General features: G+C 39.5%; 1 protein-coding gene across 2 annotated transcripts; it reads right to left on the bottom strand.

The window, feature by feature from the left end:
* Positions 1–14: 14 nt before the first annotated feature.
* Positions 15–14,325, bottom strand: firrm (fignl1 interacting regulator of recombination and mitosis). 2 transcript variants are annotated; one of them, XM_004555015.3, is made up of 25 exons: positions 14,153–14,325; positions 13,677–13,787; positions 13,437–13,476; positions 13,268–13,356; positions 12,976–13,080; positions 12,694–12,834; positions 10,882–11,044; positions 10,678–10,762; positions 10,423–10,561; positions 8,660–8,749; positions 8,488–8,552; positions 8,236–8,384; positions 7,679–7,808; positions 7,023–7,209; positions 4,036–4,118; positions 3,836–3,887; positions 3,272–3,361; positions 2,605–2,790; positions 2,015–2,134; positions 1,839–1,934; positions 1,638–1,751; positions 1,276–1,380; positions 1,097–1,177; positions 871–1,017; positions 15–380 (listed from the first exon to the last, which is right to left on the bottom strand). In XM_004555015.3, the coding sequence occupies exons 2-25, from the start codon at positions 13,770–13,772 to the stop codon at positions 165–167; spliced, it is 2,769 nt and encodes a 922-aa protein (XP_004555072.3). In that variant the 5' UTR covers positions 13,773–13,787; positions 14,153–14,325; the 3' UTR covers positions 15–164. The 2 variants fall into 2 exon arrangements, with proteins under 2 accessions (XP_004555072.3, XP_004555073.3); XM_004555016.6 differs by lacking the exon at positions 14,153–14,325 and adding an exon at positions 13,868–14,138.
* Positions 14,326–17,756: the final 3,431 nt, after the last annotated feature.

Below are 17,756 nucleotides of genomic sequence, written 5' to 3'. Positions count from 1 at the left end.
AAGAAATGAAATGCTTCAAGTTTCAGAAACGGGTTTAATAAAAAAAAAAGAACAAAGATTAACATTTTTTTTAAAAAGAGAGAGAAACCATTTTCAATAGCAGCAAAAGTTGTGGGGACTTTGTGGGTTTTCCATACAGAAAGAAAACACCCTGAGATGAAAAACTATCTCGAGCTGCTGGGTCTGACTGTAGTGATGTGGGTTAGGAGAGTCTGGAGCTCCTGTAGTCTGGAGTCCAGCCACTGTGGAGGTGGTGCACTACTGTTAGTTTTACCATCAGTGAGAGCCTGAAGGGCTTTTAAAGCACTCTCAGCTGTCTGGATATAGCGGCTGTATTCCTGCTCTGCGCTGTTCTCCTGTCGAGCTCTCTTAGGGCATGGCTGAGAGGGATGAATAGTTAAAGAAAAAGATAAAGGTCTTGTTAATTAAACTGTTATTTATATAACATGATTCATGGTCTATAGTACTTCATAGGACACAGTTTGAACCTGGAGAGCAAAATCTTGTGATAAAAATATCAAAAACACAAATCTTACCCACTACCATATTTATGAATATCTGACAAAGCTGACTTCCAATCAAACAGTCACATTGAAGTTGGATGCGTTCACTCAAATCTTTTACTGCTAAACAAAGTATTTGGTTTTTTATGCTTAGCAAAATAAAAGTGATTCTGATCATCTCTGACATCTAATAAAATATGAGAATCCAGGCTGCTTTTGTGCAATGTGCACTGTCTCCTTATGCTCTGGTAGCTTTAAATTAATATAAGCCGGCTACTACTAATATGAAACGTGTATGTGAGACAAGACTGTGCATGAACATGCATATTCAGAAACACTGAATACATTTCAAGTTGATTAAACTAACCTCTGAGTCTGGAACAACTTCAGAAGGTGGTTTGCTGAAAGGCTTTTCTTTGCTACACTCCAGCTTCTCATTGTGTTGCTTGATGTGTTGTGTCTCATGTTTGAGCCTCTCCAGCCGTAACTCATTGCCTTCCTGCGCATTCACCGTCTGCAGCAAAAGAAATGACGACTTCACCATGCTTCGTTTTTATATACATGTTCATGAACAAATAATAGATTTCCCTTACCTTGCTAAGATAATTAACCACTTTGGTTTTGGTTTCTTCGACACTCAAACTCTGAGAGATTACTTCTTCGTGGTTTGTATTCTTTGACGTCAGAAGGATATATCAAGGTTACGTTTAAGCTTCAACAGTGTATGAATTTAATGTAATATGAAAATTATGTTAGACTTATAAATTAATACCTCTGCAAATTGAGAAAAGGCCTCCAGGGTGTGCTGGTGCAACAGCCAAGACTCGTCAGCCAAAAGGACTCCAAACAGGCCACTCAGCCTCGGAAGAATTTGACTCTGGAACCAAAACGAGTCATAACTGAGAAAATGCTTAATTTGTTTCTATTATTTTTATTTTAAGAAAATAAAAATGGTTATTATCATTTGCTTCTTATCACGAACTTTCCTTTATACAACAAAATGTGTGTATCTATCTATCTTGCAGGCTCACAGCTTTAGGAGCAACTATAAGCAACAACAGTAGGCTAAAGAAGACAATAGAAAGACAAGTAAACCAAAATTAAAATCATCATTTGTAAAAAGTCTTTTATCACCTGGCTGTCAGGAGGGACAAAAATCTTCCCCAGAGAGCAGAGAAACTCCAAAGCAGCCAGCAGTAACCAATCTGCACACTTCTGAGAAACCACAGCATCCAGACACACCAGAGCCTGGGATAACACACACACACAGAGACGCACACATCAATAAATTTATTCTGCCCTCTTTAAATGTTAACGTGATGGCCAACAACACACCTGACAAATCACGTGAGGTTCAATGTGCTTCACTAAAATGGCCGACAGTGACAAGAGAAGCTGCAGCGTCCACTGGAGCACAGGGTGGGTCTGCAACTACAGCATGGCAGGTTACAGTTTACTGGTCTTGCATCTTCTCATTTACTCCACCTGTTTGTGCGTGTACTGTTTGCTACCTGGTCTGGACTCATTCGTAACCAGAGCTGTGTGACCATCCTCACAGAAGACAACACACACGGCTCTTCGGGAGAGGACTGGCCTCGAACCACCGATAGGAGAGACATCAGCACTGCATTCTGGTAACAGGAGGAACTTTGTAAATTCACACAAGATTATGTTTTCATGGACTGATCAGTAATAAAAACAACCATTAACCATTCTGTGTTAATCTCAGCTGCGTAACTATTACTCACTGGAAGCTCTGAGTTCATAGGCCAACAATGGAAAGGTCACTAACAGTCTATTGCAGGAAAAAGGTTATCACAGTCCAAACATCATTTATTGCTGATATTTATAGTCAAGCTGCCATCGTCACGGCACAAGTACAAACGAGGCTGCAGCCTTAATGTTTGTACATCAAATAACTCTGTCTTTGTTGCATGCAAGGCTATAATAATAAGGATGAATGAGTGCAAGTTTATTTTTGACTTTTGTTTTGTCCTTTGCACAAACAATAAAAGGCCTTCACTTGATAAAACCATGCTAAAAAGATTCAGCGATGGGGTGCAAGACTCCCATTACATCCCACTGCTAAGGTTGTCCTTACCACTTTGCCGACTTGTCCCAGTTTGTATCCTCCATTCTGCCAGTCAGCCAGCACTTTTTGAGTTAAACCAGTGATTTCTGTCACTACTTGCCGGCAGATGTCCTGAGAAAGAGCTCTGAGGAGAACATGGTGCCAAACTCGAAGGTTTTCCATCTCAGAGGGTGGAAAATGTGACACCAGTTCCATCTGTGAAAATAAATACATAAGATTATGGGACATTATTTATTAAGATTATTTTTTTATTCATTGAAGTTGTTTCTATTGATTTCTTAAGCATCATCTAAACCCAGAAAATGGCACTCTACTCCAAATTATATGGATGGTACAAGGATTCACTTGTACACAGGGACTACATCTTAATTCGACTGAATGTGGGACTTCAATTACAAACTCATATGTGAGAATGTTGCTCATCACTCCGGTAACGCATCAGTGCTGCTCTGCTGTCCAGCATTTTACATGTTTGTCTTTGCCTCTAATTGGCCCCAATAAGAAAAAACACCAGCTTTTCAACCATTTTAATGTTTAAATATGAATCCATGTATTTCATTATTTGTAAATTAAGCAAAAGCCTTTGTGTGATTTACTTTAATACAGTGTGGGCTGACTCTCTAGCATAATTCATATTTCCCTGAAATCTTTCCCCACTGCTCCTGGGGATTCTAACCTGATGGTTCGGCGTCATTAGAAAAACCATGCGTTTTAGCAGCGTGCCCAGATGTGATGACTGGTAACAATCGGTGGCACATGCTTTCACCTGAAAGAGAAGAAGGGGAGCAGCAGGGAGGGGTGATGAACAGCTGAGTGAAAGCACCAAAACAAACAGGTAAGAGAAAGGTTAGCCTGTGACGTCCAGCTTAATCTGACAATCTGCTTGTTTAAACTGAGACATTATTTTTTGAGGAGTGATGCATGAGACAAAGACTGAGAGGGGCTGTCGGGCCATAGTTAAAGTATTTGAGACTCTCCAAACTAATGAAGGCAAGATTCAGATGTAGGATTACACTCCTAATCTTGTGTGTTCTTTTCCTTTACCGCAACTGCATTTAGATCTATGCACTACTGAAAGTGACACATGAATTATTATGATTGAATTAATTAATAATTGTTATTATTATCAGCTCCAATCTATTTCATTAGTTTCAAAATGTTGTGAAGTACTGTCTGCTGTGACGTCTCACTTTCAAATCAATATGTTTGTGCGTTGTGCATTTTGCCGGTCTCTACATACCAGTTGAGCAATAAGGAGGACATGATGTAGGCAAAGCTCTGCTGTCCCATACCTGTCAGCACAGATTTAAAAGACCAAAAAAAAAAGCATTTGATTCAATTAATAAACAAAATCTTCACAAGCAATATCTGAAATTAGTCTAAAGGTCCCTCATAGCAAAACAAAAAAACCCAAAAAGTAACATTACTCTTCATTCTCACCGTGCTGTAAAGCACCAAACATCTGTTGCCAACACAGCTGTTTGAGTATCAGCCTGAAGTACAGCGTCAACCAAGCAACATTCCTGAGAAGACGAAATAAAGAAGAGGGGAAGTCAGATAAACCGGAGAAGGGTGGGAAAATTGAAAAAAAAACAAAAACAAAAAACACGCATAATACTGAGCTATCACAGAAACACGGAAGAATAACAAGCTTTTAATCAAGGGAAATCCTGCAGTGACACACTGCTAATGGTCACCACGAGATTACACACAACCTAATAATGTATTTTCAGTCTTTAACAGTGATTACCGTATTTCCCGGACTACAAAGCGCACCCGAATATTAGCCGCACAAGCTAAAATCAGGGGAAAATCCTGTTTTGTACATACATTAGCCGCACCTGACTAAAGGCCGCAGGTGTTTCAATGTTGACTTATCATATGTAAGAGAATATGCACAAAGGGAATTGTCAGGAAAGAGATGGCTGTTTGGAGACACACCACTTTTATTAATATTTTGAAAAACAAGTTACGGGTACATATTTGCATAACCTTTTAGGTATATGTACAAGTAGCGGTAATTACAAGTAGGAAACATGTACTGTGCTTCATAAATGAGTAACAAATGTAGTACATAACAATAACCTACAGCACACCAGAAAAATAGATTCAGACTACCTTTTAGGCTCAGGTGCAGCGACACGGCTTTAACAAGAAGAAAAGTCAGTCATTCACCACCATCTTCCTGCCCACTAAAACCACCAAAGTCCTCTTCTCCAGTGTTGGATACGAACAGGCTCAGGGTGGCTTCGTCATCCACTCTCAGCTCCTTTCCTTCGTTGTCACTTTCAAAACCAAAGAAATCCTCGTTGTCAGTGTCAGAGTCGAACACCCTCAGAAGGGCCGTGGCGGTGTCCTCCTCTCCATCATGCAGCAGTCCAGCCCTTCGAAATCCGTTGGTGATCATTGATGTTTTCACACTTTTCCACGCTGTCAGATTCCACCGGTGGAGTTGAGCATAACTTGCTTTTCGCATTGTTTTTCGCGCTACTTGTACGGCACTATGTTGTCTGGCGGATGGACACGTGACCAACACACCACTCTTGAACCCCTGTGTGTCTGATCACATGCCTTTCCGCCAGGCAACGTAGTACCGTACAACAGCGGAACAAACAAAACAAATCGTCTTACGATATGACAAAAATCATGGATAATCCATAGAAAAGCCGCACCTGACTAAAAGCCGCAGGGTTCAAAGCTTGTGGAAAAAGTAGCAGCTTATAGCACGACAATTACGGTACTATAAAGAGCTTATGATCACATATGTTTTAGAATAAAAATTAGTTTAAATACGAATCCTTTTATTTGGCAATTTATTCTATTTTACTTTATTTTTTATGTATACTGTAAAAGTAGATCTATTGCTGTATATTATTGTTAGTATGTTTAAATATAAATACTTGGCACAATCACCCATTTAGAAATTGTTGTGTATGGTCTGGGGTCAGGTTAGGTTCAAGTGAGGCTTTGTCCTGATTGGATACTTTCTGAAATCTTTCTTCTTGACCAAGCTAATAACGTCCTTGTTGTTTGCGAGTACTGCACCCACAGTTCAAGTAAGTTCTGTTTGTATTAAACATGTTGATATTTTGACAGAAGCAGCTTGTATAAACCGTGGTGCAGGAGGTTGGGAAGCGCATCTGTAACCGGAAGGTCGCCGGTTCGATCCCCGGGCTCTCTGTCCTGGTCGTTGTGTCCTTGGGCAAGACACTTTACCCTACTGGTGTTGGCCAGAGGGGCCGATGGCATGATATGGCAGCCCCAGGGCAGCTGTGGCTACAACTGTAGCTTGCCTCCACCAGTGTGTGAATGTGAGAGTGAATGAATAATGGAATTGTAAAGCGCTTTGGGTACCTTGAAAAGCGCTATATAAATCCAATCCATTATTATTATTATAAATAACATATTTCACTCCTTGGCAGAGGCTGGGTTTGATTTATTCCCAGGACTACCGGAAGGAGATTAAAATGATACAATCATGGTATCATCTGTCAATTCTAAGGTTCTATATATCAGTGCATAGCAAACATAATTTTGGTCCTTAGAATGTCTTATTACCTGTGGTTTGTTTTGTTCACACACACACACACACACACACACACACACACACACACACACACACACGAACCAAAATGCATCACTACAAACCACATGAGAATGTCCCCACCGCTCATTGGCCAGATGTATCTGGGGCGGGAGCAACAAAAGTAAATACAGGAAGACGGTGCTGTGCTGTGGACTACTGGAGAACACAGAATTTACATTCAATTAACTCTTCAAACCTCAGTCGGCACGTTACATTTTAAAGTTCACAGAAATACAGTTACAAAAGAGCTGAACAAGTATGTACTAAGCAAGTTTGTTTAATATTGAGAAAGTGTCTCTCTTAAAAGAACATTGCAGTATGGCTTCGGTTTGGAAAACGGCACCTGAACAAATCATAAGACTTCTGAAAAACTGTGCATTGGACAGACAAGCCAAACCAAATGGAGATGTTTGATCATAATGGAAAGCACCACATTTTGTAAAAACCAAACACAGCATCACAGCACTCTCACTTCACACCAGCTGTCAGGCACAAGTGAAGGAGTGATGAGTTGGGTTTGCTTTGCCAGACTGCACGGCTGTGGTGTAATGTCACGTGCTGTTCATCTCAGGTATTTCATTTTTAAACCTGTTAAGTACTAGCTTTTAATTATTATTATTATTACTTCCTGATATGTCACACCATATCATTAACAAATAATGTAATTTATTTTCCCATGACTGTATGCTACCTTGTGGTCTTCACATTTACAGTCTACAACAAATGAAACATTACATCAGATTAACAGTTTTAAAGTGTCCCTTATGCATTAAGTGGAACAGTATAAGAGCCATTCTGCTAGTATTGCTTAAAACAGTGTGTGTTGTTGTGTTGACCTCACCAGTACACGGAAGTATTCAGGTGGAAGCCAAGCCACACTGGCACAGAGGTGCACACAGATGTGTTGATGCAGAGTGACTTGGACTTGTGCCTGACCCTTCAACATCACCCCAGGCAACAGCACTGGGACCTTACGCTCAGTATAGCAACGCCGGAAACTAGTAAAGATGGCCTGGAAGAGAGGAAGCCTAGGGACAAAGATGACACACTGAAGGACATAAAAACACTACACAACAAAAGAAGCTATTTTCTACTTTAAATTCAGCACACATAAATGTGACCCTTTCCAAGGCTGCTAACTAATACTGTTTGTTCCTAACAGCTTAAAAGAGATTGCTCCATGTGGGATGTAATTATTATAACATTACTGCATATTAAAAATAAATTGATAGTAAAACCGTAAAGGCTAAATTGATATTCATAATTATTCAGCTACACTGGAGTTGCATTTAATTGCACTGTGAAAACATGAAAAGTACAATTAACTTTGTGAACCAAACAAGACAATAATAGATCAATATTAATAACTCATAAAACCAGTAAATTTTACTAATAAGTCCTTCAATAAAACAAGTGTTTTAAAGTTTTTACTGTTCATTAAATCATCTAAAACCATTATTACCATTAAAACCATTATTACCATATTAAAACCATTACCTGATATTTTCTTCTGAAAACTGATTCCCTGCATACCAAAGCTGCAGCACCTCCTCAGGTTGGCCGGCCAGCTGTCCCATGACGCTCACCAGCAACAGACAGTGCGGAAGCTCATGTTCAGGACTTAAACCTGCAGACAGTATTTTGTACAATCTCTAACAGTCAGCATCTACAAACATTATAGCGACATCACAACAAAATACAAATGTAACAAAGGTCAGCTTTCAGTTAAAGTTTTGAAAGCAACCGTGGTGACATTGGGCCCTCACGCCACCCTCATGAAGTCTGTTTCTGCGCACCTCTGTTAATTTCATTAACATCAAATCAGCTGAAACTGATTCAACAATTCACTTCTTAACTGACCATATCAATATCACAGAGATTTAAGTGACCTGATGGTATAACGTGATTAAAAAGTGTTCCTACGACCTTTTTTGAGCAGCATACTATGTGTCATATGCCAGTGGAATGTCATTAGTGCACAAACTGTAATTGTTGAGTTTAAAAAGTCACTACTGTATCATGAAAATGTCCAAGAAGATAAACCTTTCACTTACGCAGGTCTTGCTGGAGGACAGCTTCAGCAAAAGGTCTTAAAGGCAACAGCTGAAGCAGGAAGGCATCCATGGGAACAAGAGCTGCTGCATTTAGCTCCTGAGACAAAGCTATGGGCAGTTCTGGAGTGCACAAGCTGGGAGGGAATTTACTGAAAGACACCAGCCACATTGTTATAATCAGTATTAAACATAAACTAAAAACTGTGACTTGTATCCATTTATTTTTTTAAATGACATGTAAACAACCGATACCTCGTGATCTGGAGGTAGAGCTGGTGGAAGCAGCTACAAGATTTTGTTAGAAAAAATTTGAACTCCTGTTAAAAGGATAAAAAGAAGAAATGTGTTTTAGAGATAAGATACAAGACAGCCCAACGTTTTTATGCTGTAAAAAACACCTGAAATAAATCATAATTTTAACTACCTTTATGTAATGAATCAAAGTGTTAGCAAAAAATCTGCACATCTTTGCACTTTTTTGGAACAGCTTGTATTCTGGACTTTGCGTGGCCTCCTATAAAAAGAGAACAGCATCAATACAAAAGGTCCCCGGGGTGACCCTACACTTTTATAAAGAAGCCGAAGTCCTTCTTTAAGTACAAAGGGTTACAGCACAGGAAACACTCAGCATTTGCTCTGTCATTGCTGTGACCCCAGTTGGCATCAAGTCACTAAAGACACAAATATGCTGAGCTGCAATCTTTGCATATAATACAAACTGACATTATTTTAGAGGTAAACAGAGAAAGAGAAAGAGAGAGAGAATTGCAATTAGAGCTGGGCGATATGAGATTTTTTCATATCACGATATGTTTTTTTCATTTCAGGCGATAACGATATCTATCACGATATAAGCCAAATAACTATATTTGTAAGATTTAAATGTGCCGTTGCTCACAAGTAAAATGTGAAATAATCAGCAGCTTGTTTTTATTTAAATATTTATTTCCCATAATAAGTTCAACAGGGTAGATGTACTTAAGGAACATGAGACTTTTTCAGATAAATAAAGGCAAATATTGCAAACTACACAAAAGGCAGCCGCTAAAGCGTTTAAGTTTCAAAATAGAACAAACGAAACAGACTAAATTGTCGATTCCACTTAGAAACAAAATATTAATTCTAAAAATAAATCTTAGTTTGTTTTACAGAAGAACAGACAAAACTGACTAACTTTTGTCAATATCAAATAAACTGAGAACTAAAAGGAAATTCTCAATCTCTCCTTGTTGTATAGCTGAGCTTTTCAAACAGTTGTAACAGTTACTTTAGTCTGACAAAAGCCGAATGACGAATTAGCGCTTCCAGTCAGAGACTGAGGCTACGTCCACACGTACACGGGTATTTTTGAAAACGGAGATTTTCCGTTTTCGTTTTAAAAAATAATCCCGTCCACACATAAAGGCAGAAATGAAGGAAAACGCTGCTATGAACATGCCAAAGCAGCAGGTGGCGCTAGATTCCTAACCGTGCCGAAATGCTGGCCAATCAGAAGTCTAGAAGCCTCGGTGGGAAAAAGTAAACAAAGCTGGGGCATAGAAGCAGAACCGAGTCGTATGTGTGGAGGGACAGTAACTGTGTGTATATGTAAGCATTTAAACACTGCAGAGAGTAGAATTAACAGTATTGTAGAAATTCATTTCACCGAAACAATAACGTGGCGCACAGTGTGACGCATGCACCAGTTCATTGTATTTCCAGACTTGCTTTCGGCACAGTTTACAGTGCACGCTACTCTGTTTTTTGTCAGACTTGAAATAGCCGAAATACCTTCACACTACGGAACTTCTATGGCTCTTCCGTTCGACAATCTCTCCGGCATTGGAACCATCATCTGTTTTCTCTTCGGTCACGCTCGGTTGATTTTTCTAGTCGGCACACTCATTTCCTCCATTACGCGCTGGCTGCTTCCCAAAAAAAAAAAAAACGTGCGGCTTGGCACTTGTGCTGTACGTAACAAGTCACGCGACGTGACGCTGTGGCTGTGATTGGTTCGGCTCTGCGCTACTTAATTTGGATTGGCTGACCTTTTTTTTTTTTTTTTTTTTGAGGACAAGAGCGGCGAGGTCTATCGCGATAGCTTAATTTCTCTATCGAGTAAAAGTTATATCGCGATACATATCGTTATCGTTCTATCGCCCAGCTCTAATTGCAATATACATATGTTTATAATTAGAGGTTTTCTACCTGTAGGCCAGCATGTTTAATCTGTTCAGCCAGCTCCACACAGTTGTGGAAGGATGTCAGCAGGTTGTCAACAAGGCTGTTGCTGATTTCACTGTGATGTAGATGCTCCTCAACCAATGACTGGTACTTCAGACTCGTTCTGAACAAAATAACAGCCCGTTCAAATAGTTATAACAACCAATAAACTCGCCCAACTCTTAAAACTAAAAATTCATTGAGTTAACTGTAAAGTTTAATGACACTGATTGCACTAACTTGATGAGGAACTTCCACGTGTTTGCATGCAATGCTACATCCAGGTTGGAGATAACAGAGCAGATATCCAGCAGACTATGAATCACTGACGAAGATGAAAAATATGTCAAATGAACTGAAGATTGCATTAAGATTCAAGAGCACAGAAAGTGAGAAAATATGAAACACATAGTGATGTTTACCTGCACAGACAACTGAACACACCTGTAACAATATCGGAGACGTCCTCATCTGAGGCGCTGTTGTCAAGGCAGATCTTATCCAGCAGCTCTAAAAGACCCTTTTGAAGTGAATAAGCCTCCTTGAATAATCCCTGGAGCAAGTCAGCCACAAGGGACAGACGGCCACAGTAGACCACCTCACTGTCCTGTGGACAACAGACAGAATATGCTTGATCAATTCTGTTTTCTTCAGATAAAGCTCTTTAGGGGTATAAATCAATTTAAAATTAACTGTAACTCCTTTTGTGTTCTTTTGCATTGCTAAGTAGGGCTGGGTATCGTCACTGATTTCCAAAATCGATTCAATTCCGATTCACAAGGTCCCGAATCGATTCGATCGACGATTCGATTCAAATTGGGGAAATTTTGCCTCAGTCAGAAATATTATAATTCTGATCACTTATCAGTACACATCGATATTTTTATATCTATAAAAAGGAAGCTGACACTTGTGAGACTTTATCAAAGGTGTGAGCATCACAGCAGATTCCTTAGTGTCAAAGTAACTGAGGATAAAACACAGAAAAACATGAAGGCGGTTTTCCTGGTCTGGGTTTTTATAGCAGATGACCTTAAAAATATTGTGCAGTCAAAAATGAAGTGAAGCAGAGCAAAGTTACAGAGGCTTGATTAGAGACACAGCTAAGCATTTTGCAATTTTGCATAATTTTAAAAAGTTTACATTTGTTCAGTATTGAACAGCAGAAATGAGGCTTTCTTGTCGGAAGTAAGTAAAAAAAAAAAACAACAACAAAAAACAGCGGCAGACACCATAGACTGGTGGGTAATAAGTAAGCGAATAATGTGAAAAACAGAGATTTTTAGATGGGAAACTGTTCCTGAGAGAGCGAAAGAGACAGAGCTCTACATGAAGTGTGATTTTATCGTGGTGGAAGCAAAGCAGCAAAAGTAAGAGGAAATTTGTGACGATGTTTATGTGAAGCGTAGTATGGATCGTCTTTGGCTGCTGGTTCAGTCAATATTGTTTGAAGAGAGATAAAAACCTGCAGCTTCAGAATCGAGCGCAAAAAAGACGTAAACACAAAGAGCCCACCGACGCTTCAAAATCAGTGAGCTGTCGGCTTTCAGCCCCGACGGCGTGTCCGTGTAAGTGCCGTCGGGTGAGAAAAGCGACATCTCACAAATTCGGATGCGTTGGGTCCGCGTTTTGTGTTTACGTCTTTGTGCAGAATCCGTGTACCTGCTCTCATTTACTGTTTAAGCTGTTTGGTGGTTGTAGAAATTTTGTGAGGTTTAACCTGAGATTCTGGCATTTCGGGCAAAATAAATTTATATTTAAAAATCAATTCAGGATTTTAATGAATCGATATCACGTTATCCATGCCAGAATCAATTTTAATAGATAAATCGATCATCAAAACCCACCCCTATTGCTAAGTGGTTATATTTCTTGCTGCAGTATGTTGGGATGCTTTTCAAATCTGTTTTCAGTCAATTTCTTGCACTGATGACACATTTGGTGTAAACAAGATGAGGAAAAACTTAAGAATGTTCTTTAGAATTATTTTCAACCACTTAAATTTGACAGCTTTTGTGTTTGAAACAAATATTAAAAATCCTAATTGCACTTCTCAGATTAGCGTCAGCATTTAGCTGTGTATAACTGTAATATAAACATTTCTGTAATTAACCACTTAGTACATTCTCAGCAGCCACTAAAACATAGTCAGCTTGGTTATTAATATTAATGTTATAAAACTAAAACACATGCAGTGACTTCACAGAACACCTGATTTATAAAGATAACAGCTACCAGCAAACTAAATATTCTGACCTTGCAGTGCTGAAATGTTTCTTTCAGAATTTTTAGGATACAAGCTGGTAGCGAGCGGATAGAATCCAGGTCAGGGGCTTCCTCCAATGAGCCAACATGACGCACACAAGTGGATAGCACATCAATTATCTGCATCATTGCCTGAAAAAGAGAACAGACTCTTGTCACAATATAATCCAGGGTTTAATTTGGGAGAAAATTTAGAGCAATGCACATTATATGGCATGTAAAAAGTTGTATGGGTTCCACTGTACCATTTTCAAATGCAGTGTGTTGCAATACCTGCAGTATATTCCTCAGTAAGGCACAAAGTTCAGTGTTTTGACTTGAAAGTCCACCGACTTGGTCCATGATTTCTTTCATCATGCTGTCAAACATCGTCACAGCCTGAAAACATTTGAGATTTATTTTTTTTCAAAAAGATTAAAAAAATAAATTTTTAAGGAAAAAATATGGAAATAAAGCAGTTATTCAAAAGAAAATAGTTACTTGTATCAACAATCTGATAATAAAAGAGCACTTTTTTAACAAATGCCATAGATGGTATTCACATATTATGCAATTATCAGGATACCTTTGGTAAGATCTTGGAGAAGCATTCATCCTCCAAGTCTGGCAAACCAATATGAGGGAGGAACATGTCTGTAATTATCTTCAATATACCTGTAATGGTGTCATATTATACTTAAACAGCAAGTCATACCAAAGTTTGTAATTATTAAGTGTGTAATTAGGAAACTCACGTATGTGATCATCCCAGCTGTCAGACTGACAATGCAAAGAGTGAACACAGTTAAGGGGAAAAGATGCATTACAGGGTGATTTCCAATATAATGCCGACCTACCTATTTTATCATTTCAGCTACAGGATTAATGTTATTTTTGGTTATTTTTCCAGTGTTGTAATGGAGACAGGTGACACTATGAACCATAAGCTTACAACGCTGAAACTTGGATGAAACAACAAACATTAGAGAGGATATAGTGAGCTTTGGCAGGACAGACTTGAGTTCCTGGCGACAGGTTTCCTGACTCCACTGCACCACCTCGTCCAAGAGAGAAGTGTTGGTCTGGGACATGATGAAAGACGTGCACTGCGGTCCAGGGAACAGATTTTTTTACATCCAAGTTATCACTGACTCAGTCACTGAAAATGACTCCCAAGCCCTCTTACCAATTAGCTATTCAAGGAAATTCCTTTTATATCCATTCTGATCAGTTACAAATAGACAACTTTCCCTACTTCAGTTACTCTGCTTTGCCTAATTGTATTATAAATATCTTAAATGTCATGCAGACAGGCTTGCCTGCAAAGACAACGTTACCAGTACTTTTGTACAACAAGCTAGCGTTATAAATTCACTGAGTGCAACGCGTCAGCTAGCTTGTCTGTTTACTGACATGTTTTGCTAACGGAAACAGGTAATGTTTTCGATGGTTAATACGTATGGCATCCTACCGCAGATACAAGTCCAGCTTCTCTTTAAGAGGTTAAAAATTCACACCAGCGTTCCTAGAAGTCTTGAATTGTTGTCATTTTACGTTTTTAACGACTGAAACGACCAAGCGGATGGGTAACTCAATCTGCGTGACACTAAAGATAGCGCGCGCCGTAGTTTGAGTCGGACGTGACGTTACGACCCACGTGACTCGTCTACCCTCATTGTCATTTGTTAAAATCTTAGCTTTCAATGAGTTCAACCAATCAGAGATCTGCTGAACTGCAAAGCGTTCAAGTCTGGTTTGGAGCCCACAGAGACGAAGTTAAAAGACAGGAATTTCAACAATTACACTTTTGTCGATCTTTTCTGTACACATGCACATACTAACATGTTACTTACTATCTATGTTACATGTTACATACTAACATGTTACTAATGTTGCTGAACTGCAGAGCTCCTTCAGTGACAGACTGCGCATCCTAGATGCATGAAGGAGCGTTTCCGCAGGTCCTTCCTCCCTGCAGCTGTCAGACTGTACAATCAGATCTGCTCCCAACAAACATAGATGTTCACATCTGCGCTGTAACTGCAATATGTTAATTAATCGATTCGCACTACAACCTGCTTTGCCTCTTATCTGTAGTTATTTTTATTTAATTTAATAACTGTACAGTACTCTCTGTATAGTGTAACCACTGTCCTTGATGTAAAAATTGTGTATGTTTCTGTTCCGTGTCCTGTGTACTGTTTGTTTGTATATGCGTCTTTTTGGCTGCTGTTACAACCAAATGTCCCCTTGTGGGACAATTAAAGGATTATTCTATTCTATTCTACTTATAGCTTAACATTTATAAAACTCATTGCCATTCCAAAAATTCGATTTGTGTGTTGGAGAAACTGTCAAAAACAAATACAACAACAACGGAGTAGGGTCACAAACCAGCGTACTCCTAGTGCTGAGTGCCAAAAGATTATTAATAACTTGTTGACTCCTAATCTGTCAAACATGTCTCTTGTGAATGATATCAAATTATTTTGAGTCAGAAGGAAAATCTGTTCACGAGGTGGAAGATACATTGAGTTTATGGCAGAGTGATGTTTATTTATCTTTTATTTATCCATGCCTAATGCCAAGCTTAAACATTTATTTATTTACTTACTTCAAGAGCGATCTGGGAAAGATGACAACAAAAATTGCAACAACTATTATATTATATTTTATCTGTCCGAAAAACACTAGATTGTTCACAGAGTAGAGACAGTAATACAGATTCATAGGAATACTTGCAAAGTGGGTCATTTCTTCTTAATAAACCCAGCTTATTGCAGCATATTTACCACTATCAATAAGAATATTAGCCATAACACATACAAGCATCTGTAATCATTTTTGGCAGACAATCACTTATTGGGAGAACCCTGGTCCCAAGCCAGGGCTCAGGGAGGGTTGTGTCAGAAAGGGCGTCCGACATAGCAATCTTTGGCAAACCAAATGTGGATTAAAAAATGAGATTTCCTACAAACTGTGCTATTATTGGCCAAAGACAAAAGGAAGATGAAATTGTGGAAGACATGTTTGCAGGCAGCAAGAGAGATGAAAAGAGGGATCTGTAGGTTAGAATAGGGACTGTCTGTTAAAGTGTCTAGTAAATGTTGGCTCCAGCACACCAGGTAAACGGGATTCAAGTTGTTAAACAATGGTGTAGATAGTAATGGGGTAGGGGTAATCTTGAAAAGGAATGTATGTGAATAGTGTTGTGGAGGTGAAGAGGTTTTCAGACAGAGCAGGACTTTGTAGCTGGAAACCAAAGAGGTGTTGCTGAATGTTGTCAGTGCATATGCCTCACAACGTGTCAGTTGGAAGAGAAAGATGATTTTTACAATAATTTGGATGACGAGGTAGGGAGTATTCCTAGGAGTGAGATAGTAGTCATTTAAGCAGACTTCAGTGGGCATGTAGGTGAAGGAAACATGAGTAATAAGGAGTTGCTGGGTGGGTAAGGTATTAAGGAGAAGAATATGGAAGGAAAGTACAGCTGGGAAAGAAGAGCTGAAGTGGTGATGGAAACTAATCAGGGAAATGAAGAATTTAGACAGGAGTACTGGGAGTCTCCATACCACAAAGAGAGACGTGTCAAGAGCAAAGGAAAAGGCTTATAGTGAGTCGTATGTGAGGCTGGACGGAGAAAAGGACTTGCAATGAGTGGCTAGCCTAAGAGATCAAGCAGTAAAGGATGTGCAGCAAATTAGGATGATTAAGAATAGAAATGGGACTGTACGAATGAGTGATTGTTACGTTCCCCCCAAAAGGGTCTAGGCATGTGAGTGAGGGGACCAGTAACAAATGAGTCCAGAACAGAATGAAAGGAAAACAGACCAGTGTTTTCAGTAAATAAAATAGTCTTTATTATAGATCATCTTAACATAAAGAGCCGGCAACGCCGTTTTACCAATAACACTTGGAAAAAGAGAAAAAAGGTTGCAACAACAAAGAACACAACAACCAAACAAAAACTCCACACCACGAGGAGGTACTTCCAGGGGCCCACAAGCTCACCCTGTCACTAACAGCAGCTGGCTTTACTGCTGCCAAGGCCCACAAGCCCACACTACTCACGCAAAGCAGCTATGCTGTTTCCACAACTCCACACTTTGCGCAGGCTAACCACACACAACGCAGAGACACCAGAGAACACCCCACCCTGTTCACAGCTCATCCCCAGCTTATATGACCTCAGAGAGGTGATAGCTGACTGGGCCCAGGTGGCAAACGAGGCTAATCAGAAGCAGCTGTGTCCTGGGGAGAGAGAAGAGCAAGAGAGAGACAGAGGGGTGGAGCAAAAGAGGAGGAGGCGGAGAAAAACACCACACCCACACAAGGGCAGTATCAGGAGGCCCAGCTAGGGCCGTAACAGTGATGTTTAGGAAGCATTGATCTAGGAAAGACATCGCCATATCAGTGAGCTTTTAAACCAAATAGTTTAAAACAATTTTGGAGCGTTAGACGATGCCTTTGAGAGTGTTGATGGAGAACTATAGCTACGGTCAGAAGAAAACATCTGATGGGGTGTAAAGAGAGAAATGTGATACTGCATGAAAAGAAGTAAAGAGTAGCAGAAAAGTATGTGAAGGTGGTGCAGGACATTCAATTCAATTTGGTTTTATTTATATAGCGCTAAATCACAACAACCTTGCCTTGAGGCAACTGTTATTGCCTCAAAATGCTTTCTATTGTAATCAGAATCAGAATCAGAATCAGAATACTTTATTGATCCCTGGGGGAAATTATTTTTTGTTACAGTGCTCCATTTTAAACCAACATTAAGACAAGACAGACAATACGCTAACTAAGAATAGTACAATATATACATATATATACATACATACATACATAAGTCACTTATAAATAAATATTTGGAAAAGAAACATGTGTAGTTGTAGCAGCAAACAGTGTGTTAAGTGGATGCGTTGTACAGGGAGATGGCCACAGGCAGGAATGATTTCCTGTGTCGTTCAGTGGTGCTTTTCGGTAATCTCAGTCTCTCACTGAACGAGCTCCTGTGACTGACCAACATGTCATGGAGTGGGTGGGAGGTGTTATCCAACATTGTCCTTATCTTG

This window comes from Maylandia zebra, linkage group LG23 (assembly GCF_041146795.1).
Source record: "Maylandia zebra isolate NMK-2024a linkage group LG23, Mzebra_GT3a, whole genome shotgun sequence".
NCBI lineage: Eukaryota > Metazoa > Chordata > Actinopteri > Cichliformes > Cichlidae > Maylandia > Maylandia zebra.
Note: the sequence above shows the minus strand (reverse complement) of the source record. Positions and strands in the feature narration are given on the sequence as shown.

What these genes read in the sequence shown, in the direction of transcription:
- firrm (XM_004555015.3), bottom strand. Translation starts at nt 13,772, where the DNA reads ATGTCCCAGACCAACACTTCTCTCTTGGACGAGGTGGTGCAGTGGAGT. An exon ending in CAGCTGGGATGATCACATAC is followed by an intron (nt 13,357 to 13,436) that starts GTGAGTTTCCTA and finishes ACACCATTACAG; the next exon opens with GTATATTGAAGATAATTACA. An exon ending in AAACATTTCAGCACTGCAAG is followed by an intron (nt 11,045 to 12,693) that starts GTCAGAATATTT and finishes TGTTGTCCACAG; the next exon opens with GACAGTGAGGTGGTCTACTG.